Here is a 14,227-nt window from a genome sequence, read left to right on the forward strand (position 1 = left end):
ATTGCAAAGGGTACAGTACACAGAGGCATCGTAACTACACTAATGGAAGGGGACAAAGCTACCGTAACCACCAGAATGATGCATGCAAAATTCTACAAGGTAGTCTATGCTGTACTTTAACTCATGTTTGCTACCAAGTGCTTCACTACTAGACTTCTATCAAAAGGATACTTTCAATGAAGAAAAATGAAGGGTGAAATATTGAAAACTAGAGTAACAAGAGACCTATGGTCAGTCATCCTGCCTCATCACTCATTTCACAGATGAAGAAGGGGACGTTTTGGAAAAGTATGTGATTTCTCCAAAGTCGCTGTTATGATAGTTCTGGCATGAGTGTCCAGAATTCTAAACTCTAAATTCATCCCCTCTCAGTCTACATCATGTCGCTTCTAAACAGTAAGCACTGTGAGGGCAGAGACATACCTGGCTTATTCACCACACCATTCTATCTCCCATGCCCAGTTCAGTTCCTGGTACGCTGAAAGCACTCAATAATATTTATTGAGTGTTTGAATGAATGTGAGATTTTGCAAAGCTTCCTTTTCCTCTAAGAGCAACCTTCAATAAATTACTTTAATGTAAATTCCAGAGCACAGAGATCATGTCTCATGCTTTTTTATGGTCCTGCTCCCAACCCCCATTCAGAGCTTAATCCTTTGTCAAGAGAGGAGCTTAATAAAACTTTTGGTGAGATAAACAGTTATTCAAGGGACAAATATAATTTCATTGGTGCTACCTACCTGTGATCTGATTTTCTATTTCCCCTTGCATGTGCAAAGATTCCATATAGACGGTGCGGTTGCCAATAAATCTTGCACATGCAATCCCTCTGTATGGCTGACAGAATCCATCTTCTTCATACTCATCTCTGAAACAAAGCAAAGACATTAGCTGACGCACCATGTGCATGGAGGATACAGCAAGCTCTGACTGCACGATACCCTAAATGATCACTAGGGGTCGCAGTTGGGCGTAATATACAAAAGACTGGACTAAGGAATTGGGCTTTTGCTCAGTTCTTAAAACATCTGTTGGTCACATTGGTCAAGTTTCCTACACTCCCAGAAAAATCATCCTGAAGCACAAAATCATCCTTAAATATGAGAGAAAATGCTTTTATTTTCGCAGCTGGTAGTGGGCTGGAAGATGATGTAGTTATAGGAGTAAAGAGGAAATGAGTTGGAAATCTGGGCACATGTTTTACAGTTTTTTGTTTTTTAAGCACAGATTATTTCTGCTTCATTTGCTACAAAGGCGTGGGCGAATTAGCCACCAGATCCACTCCAACTGACATGACAATTAGGGGGATCCATGGGGTTAGAAGCTGGGTGCAGTTGGAAAGAAACCCGAGGGCAGCCCAGCTATGTGGCTCTTCACTGCTTAAGCCCCATTATCTCCACCCTGCTCAAAGAGGGTCAGGGCAAACCATGGCCTGCAGAGTTTGAATTGACTCACTGAATCCAAGGAAATCTAGAGAAAAGATCCATGGAAATTCTGTTTTCATGCTTCCCTAAAATTTTTTTAAAAGTCTTACTAAAATTTTGCTGCCTAAAAATTACAATACTTTTGTAAAAAGGAGGGGTAGTAGATTTCATCTGGAAGACAGAGGGACACCAGAAATGACATGATTCGTGTGCCAGGTTAAAGCACTGGAGATCTAAGGCTGGAGATGAAGACCCAAGATGGCAGGCTCAACTGGAAAGGGCAGAGGCCACCACCTCCCACGAGGGCCTATGACGAGAACGAGACCCTCCAAGTGCAGAACCTCCAGCTGTTTCTCCAAGGCAGACCATCACCAAGCCAAAGTCTGCCTGCTACGGGTGCGGGTTGACTTCAACACTGGATGATCCTCCTCAATATATCATCTCAAAAAAATATTGTTTTTCCTCTTTGGTTTCTTCTAAGTAAAGATCCCTCAGAGCAAAGTCAGGAGAACAAAATCCTTTTCCTGCATTTAACATTTGGGCACCCTTAGGCTATCTGTCTGAGCCCTGTGAGCCACTATTTTCTCATCTACAAGTTGGAGATAGTAACTGACTTCTCTGCCCTACAAGGGAAAGTTATGACAATCCCATCAGATAATGTAAAAGCTTTTCTAAATAGTAGAGATAACATATGACTATTATTAGAGTATTTACAATGACCAAAGAGGACATTTATTTAAAAGACAGTTCTTTACTAAGCTCCTGTATCTTAAGAGGGGCTGTGCTTAGTGCTGTGGTGCTGCACTTCCTGGCTTGAAGGTCTAGTGGAGGAGTCTAGAAACTCAAAGTATAGCAGCAAACCAAGTGGAAAAATCATCAGATAGAACACAATTTTCTGCTTTCTCTCTAAAATGATTCATTAAAAGAATCATTTTAAAGGTAAAGATGGGGGAAGTCTCTTCGATTTAGTCCTGAAAAGAGTTTGTATTGCAAAGTTCTTAAAAACTGAACCTTTAAATACACATACAAATGAATATATCATATACTTGACATAAAGACATTGAAATTTTACTGTTGCACAATCCTGCAAGCACTCCATATGTTTACTTTCATAAATCCTAGAGTAATGCTGAAGCCTTTTTGGCTTAAATTTTACTTGGGTTGTAAAATTAACCCAACTTTTATTGGGTAACTAATACCATAAACCTAAGGGGAGAAAGAAGGTTCTTGATGACCTAGGCTTGGATCTTGGAAACCTAAGTACAGAGACCAGGATACACCCCCATGCCACCCCCCTGCTATTACAGATGATGCTGTTCTATCCCTAGGCATTAGCAGAGCCCTAGATTTTTAAGGTGTCATTATGAGAACACTTCTTTCTCCTCCACATTAAACTCTCAAGGCTTCAATTTATATCTCTTGGGAGGACAAAACTCTGGAATTACCCCCAGATATAAATCCCCAACCTACTGGGAGTTCCCATATTTTATGTGTGAGGCTTAGGCTAAACTTCTTACCACCTTTCTAGTTCAAGACTCTTAAAAAGACTCTTTGAATGCTTTTTTTCAGAATAAAATGGAATGCAATTCCTTGGCTGCACATTTCTTATCAAGAGCTTAGAGCTGCAGGTGTACTAAATTTTTTACTATTCCCAGAATTCCTACTATCCTGGTCAGGCTCTTGAGAGACATATTTTTTTAAAAAAGAACACACACACACAAAAAAACCCAAACCAGTATGTACTGTTATCTGCTGGGAAGTGGTTCTCAGTCTTGGCTCCTTATAAGATTCGCCTTGGTAGTATTTTGGGAGGCCGAGGTGGGCAGATCATCTGAGGTCAGGGGTTCGAGACCAGCCTGGTCAACATGGTAAAACCACATCTCTACTAAAAATACAAAAATTAGTTGGGCATGGTGGCAGGTGCCTGTAATCCCAGCTACTCAGGAGGCTGAGGTAGGAGAATCGCTTGAACCCAGAAGGCAGAGGTTGCAGTGAACCAGGATCATGCCACCGCACTCCAGCCTGGATGACAGAGTGAGACTCCATCTCAAAAAAGAAAGAAAGAAAAAAAAAGAATCAAAGAATCTCCTTGGGAAGCTTTTGGAAATACCAATGCCAAGGCCCCACCTTAGACCTATTAAATCATAGTCTCTGGGGATGAGTCTTAGGTATCCATGCTTAAAGAAAGCTATCAGGTGATATAAATGTGGTTGAGAACCACAGCACTAAAAAAACCAAATGTGTATTGTCTGCTACTCTGGGCTGGGGTTATATGTCAGGTGTTTTCCTCAAAGCAGTCCTGATGAGCTTTTATCCTTATTTTACAGAGGGAGAAACTCAAGTTCAGAGAAGTTCAGTAACTTGCTTAAATTCACAAAGCCAGTCAGTGGTGGAGCTAGGATTTAAACTGAACCTCAAGGTCAGGCCACTATCCCATGTTGTTAGGGCTGTAACTGTGTTCTGCTTTTCAGTACTACTCTTAGTTAAATCAGCCTGATCAAGAAAGAGACTTTATAATGAGTCTGAATTCTGTACCAGGTACTGCCAAGTTTTATATCCTTGTAAAATAGATACTAAGTCATTTAATTCTAACAACAATCTTAGAAAGAAGGTAAAGATGTAATTATCCCCATTTCACAGATATGAAAAGTGAGAGTCAGAAAGCATAAAGAACTTATCGAAAGTTACACAGCAAGCAGAAGAGCTAGATTTGCCCCAAATAGTGTTTCTAACCACACTCTATAGCTTCTTTCCAAGTGGTTTGGCAAGGGAGTTTTTGCACTGCTCACAGGGGCTTTCTTGCTGAGAAGCAGCTTTGGTGTATGCTGGGTGGTAAAAGGTTTTCTTTTAAACATAAAGTCACAATCACTTTTCATTCCTTTCCATTTTTCCCCACTGGCTTTGGCTGGAGGGGAACAAATGCTCCTCCAGCATTAATTAGCTTTATGCTTTTTTCCAGCTCACACTTCTTTCATCATTAATGTCTTCCTGCCTCACTCCATGCTCAGCAAATTAAAAACATGAAGCGAGTGGCAAGGCAGCAAAAGTGCAAGGGCACTTGCAATGAGCGTGCCCGAGGCTGCATTCAATGGAGAAAAGTGCATTGTGAAAGGGCAAATGGAAGTTGGCCATTCATCACAGTGCTGGCACCAGCACGCACCGGCTACCTCACCATGATGTCAAGGTGAAGGGGTGCTTTGTGATGGGAACTCATGTTTCTCAGGAAGGTAACTGATTTACGTTGCCAGCCTCTACAACCTTCCATAGTCCCTGCTATTGGATTGGGAAATGCAAATGCAGTCTGTACTCCACCTCCTGGGTCTCCCCCTTCCCCAGGGCAAGGAGCTTATGAAGGATACTTGAAGTGTGCTAAGAGGGATTGTGGAACAGTGCAGCAGCAAAAGGAGTATCCATCTAGGAAGCACTGCAGAGCAAGGAAAGAAAACGCTGTTACGCAGAGACTTCATAATCTAGTTGTTGCCAGTTTTTCCAGCTTCCTTCCCTGCCAGACATGCCTACAAGCCCGACGATACTAGTCACGTGGATGATCTTGCGCGTCTCAAACCACAGGATGCACTTTGATATTGACATGGCTTGGCCCATGCTCATCCTGAGGCCTGGCATGTCCTGCACCTGCTTGTTCACCTTGTGAATGCTCTCATCTTTAAGATCCAAATGCCCCTATCTTCCCCAGAAAGTTAGTTAGTGAGTAAAGAAAAAAGTGAGTAAAGAAAGCACTCATTCCCAGTGCTTTCATCAAATCACTCCACAGATTTCCAATTTCGTATAATATTTTGTTTAGTGCCTATTTTGCCACTGACCAGCCAACAGAACTAGAACATATGAGGAGACTGCCGCAGGCTAGCCCACCAATATGGACCCTTCTCCATATCAGGAGTATCCTCTAAATTAGAAGTCATTTTCTTTCTCATCAGAATATAGAGGGCATGGATAGACATAGCTGAACTGATCAGTACTGACAAATTTGGCCCTAAAATGTTCTTTTAGGGGATAATTTCAGCTGAAATGCCCACCTCTTTATTTTTAATTTTTTAATTTTTATTTTTAAGATGGAGTCTTGCTCCCATCACACAGGCTGCAGTGCAGTGGCGTGATCTTGGCTCACTACAACCTCCATCTCCCAGGTTCAAGCAATTCTCCTTCCTCAGCTTCCCGAGTAGATGGGATTACAGGTCTGTGCTACCACACCCAGCTAATATTTGTATTTTTAGTAGAGACTGGGTTTCACCATGTTGGCCAGGCTGGTCTCGAACTCCTGACCTCAGATGGTCCACCTGCCTCAGCCTCCCAAAGTGCTAGGATTACAGGTGTGAGCCACCACACCCGGCCTTCTAACTCTTCTTCTTCTTCTTTTATTTTTTTTATAAAGATGGGGTTTCACCATGTTGGTCAGGCTGCTCTTGAACTCCCGACCTCAGATGATCCATCCACCTTAGCCTCCAAAGTGCTTGGATTACAGGCGTGAGCCACCACGCCCGACCTTCTACCTCTTCTTAAAGGGAAGAGAATGGATGCAGAGGGACTTTCCTAATTGTAAAATCTCACTTAAACCGAATAATTGAAAACAGGTACTCAAACACACACTTGTACACAAATGTGCAGAACAGTACTATTCACAATAGCCCAAAGGTGGAAACAACTCAGGCATTCATCAACAGATGAATGGATAGACAAAAGGTGGTAGATACATACAACAGACTATTATGCAGTCATGAAAAAGGAATGAAGTACAGAAACAGGCTACAATGTGGGAGAGCCTCAAAAACATGCTAAGTGAAATAAGCTGAACAAAAAGGATACATACTATATGATCCCATTTATATGAAATATTTAAAAAGGCAAGCCTTCAGAGAAAAGCATGTTAGTGGTTGCTAGGGGCTGGGGACAGGAAGGAATAAGAAGTAACTGCTTAATTGGTATGGAATTTTATTTTGGGATGATGAAAATGTTTTGGAAGTAGACAGATGTGATAACCATATATTCATATAACATTATGAATATACTAACTACTACTGACATATTCATTTTAATATGGTTAATTCTGGCTGGGTGCAGTGGCTCATGCCGGTAATCCCAGCACTTTAGGAGATCAAGGTGGGAGGATCCGCTTGAGGTCGGGAGTTCAAGACTAGCCTGGGCAACATAGTGAGACTGTCTCTACAAAAATAAAAATTAAAAAATTAGCAGGACATGGTGGCACACACATGTAGTCCTATCTACTTAGGAGGCTGAGGCAGGAGGATTGCTTGAGTCCAGGAGTTTGAGGCTACAGTTAGCCATGATCATACCATTGCCCTCCAGCCTGGGTGACAGAGCAAAACCATCTCTTTAAAAAATAATGATAATAAATTAAATAATAAAATAAAATGGTTAACTCTGTTATGTGAATTTCACCTTAATTTAAAACAAATATCATTTACACAAGGGCCAGTGGTAGCGGGACCTTGGGAGAGGGCCAATGGTTGCAAACTCAAGCCTCAAGGTGAGGGAGGTCTTAGGGGCAGCTTTGTAAGTCGCTTCCAAGCAGAGTAATCTGCTATAAACATGAGCAGTTTACTCAGTATCAGCAGCTTCCTTTGTTCTGATTCTCACGGATCTTCAAACCGAATGCCAGAGACAGTGGCTCAGCAAGCCCACAGCATGGCAGCCTCATAGAGTCAGAGTGCAGTGAATCAAATAACCCAACACCTCTGACCTCTGAATTTATCCCCCTATCCCCTTTCATAGACCCTGTTTCGAGACAAGGAGAGGAAATCACATCAAGATGCCTGCCACTAAAACCCTTGAAGGAAAGTCATCACACCGCTCAAAGAGATGGAGGGTCCGTAGGTTTGCTCAGTGAGCAGTTTACTAAAGTGAGAGTTATTTTCTGTCATGTGGACAGTAATTGCTCTTTACCCAAGCAAACATAACTTACTAATGCTTTCCCAAAAGACCATCATGGCCATAAATAAATGGAAAATATCCCTTTTTAAAACTTGTAAATCAGGCCACCTATTAGCAGATCTGGTTAAAAGCATGGCCACATAATGGCTCTAGTAATCCCGAGCTGAGTGTGAAGCTTCCCACTTCAGAGGCAGGATTCTTCTCCCTTGGGAGGTGCCAACAGATCTCTTAAGGTTAAAACACCCCTGTCTTTTAATAACAATGGGGGTACATTATAAAATTAAGGATCCAAGTAAAAGATGCAGAATTATTCCAATGCAGACAGAAGATCAGAGATACAGAAACTTTAAGAACAGATTACAATTAGATGTGGTCTGAAAAGTTACCTCCTATCCCAAACTACCTCCTTTTTCTTCCTGAGAAGTCTTCAAGCCTGGAAGCATCCTTGTTTAACTGCTAACCAGGAGGAGGGGGCATCATTTAAATCTTATCAACTCTAGCTGCACATACCTTGAAATGACTGCCCTGGGAGAGAGAGCATCTGGACAAGCATAGGCAGAGACGTGGGAAGGGATGGCTGGGGAGGGTGAACGTCCAGGAAGGGGAGTTGTCGGGAGCACCAAAAGCAGACTTTGCCTCAGGTTGGCTGTGGTCAAGAGATTACAGGTTAAATATGTGATCCTGAAGTTATCTCACAAACTCCGCTTTCTAAAGACCAGTCTGAAAGTGGGCATCAAAAAGTATGTGTTAACATACTTGACCTTTAAGGTCAGTTTTCAAAGGGAACCAATCAAGGCATGTCAACCCAGAGGGCCAACGACTCACAGAGAAGCCTTAAATCTATAAGGCTGAGAATTCCGCTAACCCTCGCATCCCTTTTTCTTTGATTGGAATGCCTTTGTAAGCATAAGCAATTTTGAGGTGACAAGTGTCACATGCTGGTTCCCACACCTGGTCACTGACAATTTGGTTAACGTTTATTCCCTTAGCTAAAGATTCCATCCCTCTGTCTCATACCACCTTTTTTCTTTAAAAAATTAAATCAAATTTTTACAGTTTTTTTTCCATTGGCTATGAACCATTAAAACAAACAGATGAATAACGTTCTGTCATAGTTTCCAGAGCAGCACATAATAGTTACTTGTGTCCAACTTAGGAAAGGGAAGCTATTGGCTTTGCTTCATAGTGATGTTTGGAAACACAAGGGTTTGCATTTCACTTGGAACAGGAGCAGAATTACCCAGGCTTGTATCTCACAAACCTAATTTGAGGGAAAATGATGTGCGTAATATATTTTATTCCTATTTAAACACAGTTTGAAATGATAGGACTGCACTAGTGCAATACTTGCAAGACTACAGAGATTGCTAATCCAAAGAATGAGGGATTTTTACTGTCTTCAATTTACTGAGGTTTTCGTGGTAGGGTGGCCTTGCACCTTCTAAGAATGCTTTGGATATTTTTACTTTTCCTCTGTGAAGGGCCTGCTTTGCCCCCAAGGTTGGGCTGAAGCTGGAAATGCATAGGTGACACTTGGAGTCCTGGAGGTCAGGGCCCCCAAGTTCTCATTAGAAACCCTTCGGATGTGCTTTGGCTGTTCTCCAAATATCAGGCATTCAAACCACCCCCTAACATTGCCTATTGAGAATAATGGGACTTCAGATTAATATGAAATTCACACATACCAATCTGGGCAGATTTTCTACCACAAATGTTACTGGAATTGCTTAGATTTTTTTTTCCCGTTTCCTTTTATGCCTTTGGCCATGGATTGAAAAAAGAGGAGGTTTGTGGAAAGTGTGGTAAATGGAATTTAGGCACATCTTAGGAGGGTTTTAATTTCATCTCACTACCCAGAAGTAGGGTGAAACCCAAACCCTAATTCTTGCTTTTCTGTTTCATCTCAGCTTTGTTGCCCATTCCTTCTGCTGATGGTGGTTGTGAAGGACCGCTGGCCTCCATAAAAAGCAATGGTGACTTTAATGCCTCTCAGAACCCTCAACTCCAGCAACCCCCACCCAAAGGCAATACATAGATGCCCATCTCACAGGTAGAATCTTACAAATATTTATAATTGCAGAAGCAGCAATTTGCATTAAAATAATGATTAGTTTGTAATGCACAGATTTGTCCTGTTCCTCCTCTGTTTAAATCCTCCTAAAGGCTTCCCTTATCATGCTAAGTGTAAGTAAAACTGGTATCTTTTACAATGTTCTTCCATAGTCTCCTGCCCCACCTCACCTCTCCAACATCATGCACTGCCACTTTACGCGCCCCCACCCTTACTTATTACCTATTGTATTAATACTTAGTATCATCAGGCATACCCTGTATTGATATATTTAATCGTTTATTGTTTATAAACAGACTTCGTGGGAATGGGAACTTTGTTTTGGTCACTACTATGTCCCTAATGGCCAGAATAGTGCCTATTAAGTATCAAGTTGTTGAAATTTAATACATAAATGTTTAATAAGTGAATTAAATCTCTTCCACTTTTTAATTTCTGTGTAGTGGCAGCAAAGAGGGATCCTCTAGTAATCTGACATGTGTAGCCAATCTCTCTACTTTCTCACCACAGCGACCCAACCTCCCCATGCATTTTTCTTTATTTTTTGAGACAGGATCTCACTGTGTCACCTAGGCTGGAGTGCAGTGGTGAGATCATGGCTCATTGCAGCCTCAAACTTCCAGGCTTAAGTGATCCTCCTGCCTCAGCCGCCCGAGTAACTGGAACTACAGGCTTGCACCACCATGCCTGGCTATGCCTGGCTAATTTTTTTTACTTTTTTTTTTTTTTGGCAGAGAGACAAGGTCCTGCTATGTTGCCCAGGCTGGTCTTGAACTCCTGGGCTCAATCAATCCTCCCACCTTGGCCTCCCTAAGTGCTGAGATTATAGGCATGAGCCACCATACCTGGCCTCCCATGCATTTAGTTTTGCTAAATGGAAGAAATAATGAGAAGAAGAGGGGCAGCTTCTGAGAGTAGCAACCTTGAAAATTAAACCTGCTAACAAAGGACTTCTTGAATTTGACCACTGTCTTCCCTCCTGACTCAGGTTCCCACCATCTCTCGGTAGCCCCTCACTGAGAGCCCTGCCTGCAACCTTCCACTCTTCCAATCCATCCTCCAAAGGCTGCAAAAGGCCATCTAAAGTAGAAATCTGTGTCATCACCAAGGCTGATGTTCTTCACAAACCATCTGGCCATTCTCAGGTCCACAGTAAGTAAATACTTGTTATTAGAATGCCTGTATGAGATTGGATGCTCACAAGCATCTCAGCTAAATCGGTTTTCAAGTTAAGATGATTTCTTCTTTTTCTCCTCTTCATTTCTTCTACCTACCATCATGCATTATCGTGATTTTATTCTATGTTCAACGGTATCCTAGAGCCTGAGGCAGACACACAAAAAATTACCTTTGACTTTCAGCTATGGATACAATTTGTGATCATGCCTAGATGTTTATGAAAATACTACATTGCCCCAAACCAGAAGCAACCAAAAGAGAGAGAGAGAGGGCAGAGAAAGAGACAGAGACACACACACATACACACACAAACAGAGGAAAGAGAAAGAGGAGAGAGACAGAGAGAGAGAAAAAGAGAGAGAGAGAAGCTTACTATACATCTATCTTGCACCAGGAACCCCTCAAGGTAGGTAGTATTATCGCCATTTTATAGTTGAGCGAACTAGGTCCAGAGATGAAGTCTCTTTCCCAAAACCTTAGGACTTGCTTCAAATTTCCTGAAGTGTCCATTATAAAAATATATATAATAAAGCTAACAGCTCTGCAATGTGTACATAGACGATTTAGTGAAAAAGAGACAACACAAAACAGTATTTGCACAAATAACACTGCCATGTAAAATGCTTATATGTATAAGGAAAGTGTTTAGATGGAAGTAGTTTGATCTTATTGGATTATTCATCCTTGAAATTATCCAAGTGCTTAACAATGATGCAATAGTTAGGTTAAAACACTGAGGAAACAAGCTTCAGGGAAAGTGCTAGGTTTTGTTCTAACTGCCTAGACTCAGCAGAAGGGAAAGATTTTGTAAGCAGCGGCTAAAGAAAGACTTTTAGAGGAGAAGAAGAGGGTGGAAGATGTGGGAGGTACCTAAAGTCAGAAAGACAGTGAAGAAAAAAGATCCCTCCTCGTCAGTCTGGCTTGATGCAGGGTCCCTGGATCCAGCAAGGACTGTTCTCACTTCCTAGATATGGCCAGGAAAAATGCTAGCCAAGTACATTTCAAGTTTCTCTGGGGCATTCCCTAACTGAAGCATGATGCTGGGACTGAACTTGGCATTGCTGAGTGGAAAAGTTGCTGGACTGGAAATCAGAAGGTCAGGTCTTGGTCCCACTTTGGCTGCCAACAAGGTTATTTCCATGCAGCCTCGGATGGGTCACTCACACTTTTTCCACCGTTACTCCATTTGTGTAATATGGAAGTTGAACTATGTTCTTTCCAGTTCTAACCTTTTATGGTTACTCTAGTGTAAGCTCTCAGTGTGTCCCACCAAGATGACTGCAGGAATCTCCTAACTGGTCTCTCTACCTCCATTCTTGGCCTGTAAATTGATCTTTCCTATTGCCGTAGAATGATGAGCTAGCAGATCACATTATCTCTTTCTTACAAATGTTCAGTGACTCTCTACTGGATAATGTCCACTGGCAACAGTCCTAGCACATTAACAGCCATCACAAGGTCCCTACATAACTGCCCCATGGACTTCTTCAGCCCAGTCTCCTGCATCGCCCCTCTTGGTCTTCAGGTCCCGCTATTAAAGAACAGCTGATAATTTCTGAACATATCACACTGTCACTGATGTTTACACCTTGGCTATTTCCCTTCCAGGAAATCCATTTTCATCTTTCTTCACCTGGCTCTCTCTCCCTCATCCTTCCAGTTTCAGTTCTGTCTCATCTCCTTTAAGATGCTTTCCTGAAGTTTTCAGGTTAGTTCATGAGAAAATATGTGCTCTCTAGCATCCTTCATTGTATAATTATTATTTGTTGAGAAGCTGTTCCCCTGAAATCAACAACTGTTCTTACTTTTCCATGATGTCATCATGCCACTCCAATCTCACTCCCAGCAGACTCTAGTACGTATAACCTGGTTTGTAGAAGGCACCAAATAAATGTTTATAAAAGTACACTCTATGTTTCTCTGCTATGGCTACATAGACCTCCTCCAGATTCCAACACCATCAGCCGTTAGCAAGCCCTCATTTGAATCAATCCCAAAGGCGGAAAAAGGCAAATTCCATCCCTCTTTCTTTCTCTCTCTTTCTTTTCTTTTATTTCTTTCTTTCCCCCAGACGGAGCCTTGCTCTGTCACCCAGACTGGAGTGCTGTGGCGAAATCTTGGCTCACTGCAACCTCTACCTCGCGGGTTCAAGCAATTCTCCTGCCTCAGCCTCCAGAGTAGCTGGGACTACAGGCATGCGCCACCACGCCCGGCTAAGTTTTGTATTTTTAGTAGAGACAGGGTTTCCCCATGTTGGCCAGGCTGGTCTCAAACTCCTGACCTCGTGATCCGCCCACTTCAGCCTCCCAAAGTGTTGGGATTACAGGTATAAGCTACCACACCTGGCCCCATCCCTATGAAGTGCACTTGGCGAGCTCCCCATAAGCCCTGCAACCTTAAGTCTTTTAGTTTCAGAGCTGGCAGGTCAAAGGCAGGCCCATGGCTCCCCACCCCTCCCATTGATTTCTCTAACCAGAAGTGAAAAGGCTTCACAATCCCTGGGCCCAGGTTGCTGTTATGTAGGGCTCGTAGTACAGAATTGCATCCGACTCCATGAGAGTATTTCAACCATTACTAAACACCCCTAACCTATCAACTCCTGGCTTTGTAGTCATTTCCAGTTGGAATGTTTTTAGGCTGAAAAAAGACAGGTTTGTGAAAAGACATAAACATCTTTGGTGAGAGGTGACATATGTTTTCTCCTAGTGAAAGCAAGGCACTCCTGTAGATTCTGCAGTTTTTAGATACTGCATAAAACACATCTCTTAGGCAATTAATCTCCTGGCAGGCTTTGAGTGAAACAATTACCCCATGTTTTCCTTTGTCATTGTTCGAAAGTTTAACAGTGCATCTATCTACTTTATTTGAGTCTGGAAAGCCAAAGGCCATCTTGAAACCTCTGCAGCAAACACATGTAAAAACGTTTAGTGTTCACACGTTTGATTTAAATATTGACAATTTTTTTCATTAGAACATTAAACTCTTCGCTTTATTCATCTTAAATGCTTTCCAGGAGAGTCACTTCCCCCATTACAATGACTCCTAGTAACTCAATACAAACTTTGCAAGCAAGAGACCATGGAACATGGTAGTCTATTGTGCTCACATTCTGTGGTGAGGCAGCTGTAACTGGTTATGAACCAGTGCTGGAAATAGTATTTGGAGCTTTCTTGGCAGATTTCTTACATCGTTATTCAATATGAACTGCAAATCATATGCTCATAGTTATGAAAATGTCAGGAAACTCCTAGTATTCATGCTTTGTTTGACAAAGCTATTTTTGAGTAGTGTTGGAAGGCAGAGGCGGCCAGCACTTGGGATGCAGAAGAAAAGAATACCATCCCACCTCCAACAGTCTTTGAGATGTTGGTAATTTGCTCCTATATGACCAGAGCTCAACTCTGAACTGATGGACATACATTTCACACAGTCTTGATTAGTCCAGGATGTGCATCAGGGCTACTAGAGGTCTGGAAGGAAATGCAAGAAACTTGTTCACTTCTTGCTCAGTTTGGATCAACTGAGCTTCAGACCAGGGTCAGCAAACTGCTTGACTCTGAATCCTAGGGGCAGCTGAGCAATGCTCCCCAGGGACAAGAGCAGGAAAAAAGCAGAGCCTAGAAGGAAAGGAGAGAGCAGACAGTGA

The 14,227-nt window shown here is 42.2% G+C and overlaps 1 protein-coding gene across 1 annotated transcript in view; it reads right to left on the reverse strand.

The window, feature by feature from the left end:
• ROR1 (receptor tyrosine kinase like orphan receptor 1) overlaps positions 1-14,227 on the reverse strand; it is a 404,583-nt gene that overhangs the window by 43,080 nt on the left and 347,276 nt on the right. Inside the window, exon 5 of the mRNA XM_017541538.2 lies at positions 741-868. Within this exon, the coding sequence (XP_017397027.1) occupies positions 741-868 (128 nt within the window). The remainder of the gene's footprint in view (positions 1-740; positions 869-14,227) is intronic.

This window comes from Cebus imitator, unplaced genomic scaffold, assembly GCF_001604975.1.
Source record: "Cebus imitator isolate Cc_AM_T3 unplaced genomic scaffold, Cebus_imitator-1.0 Scaffold135, whole genome shotgun sequence".
Taxonomy (NCBI): Eukaryota; Metazoa; Chordata; class Mammalia; order Primates; family Cebidae; genus Cebus; species Cebus imitator.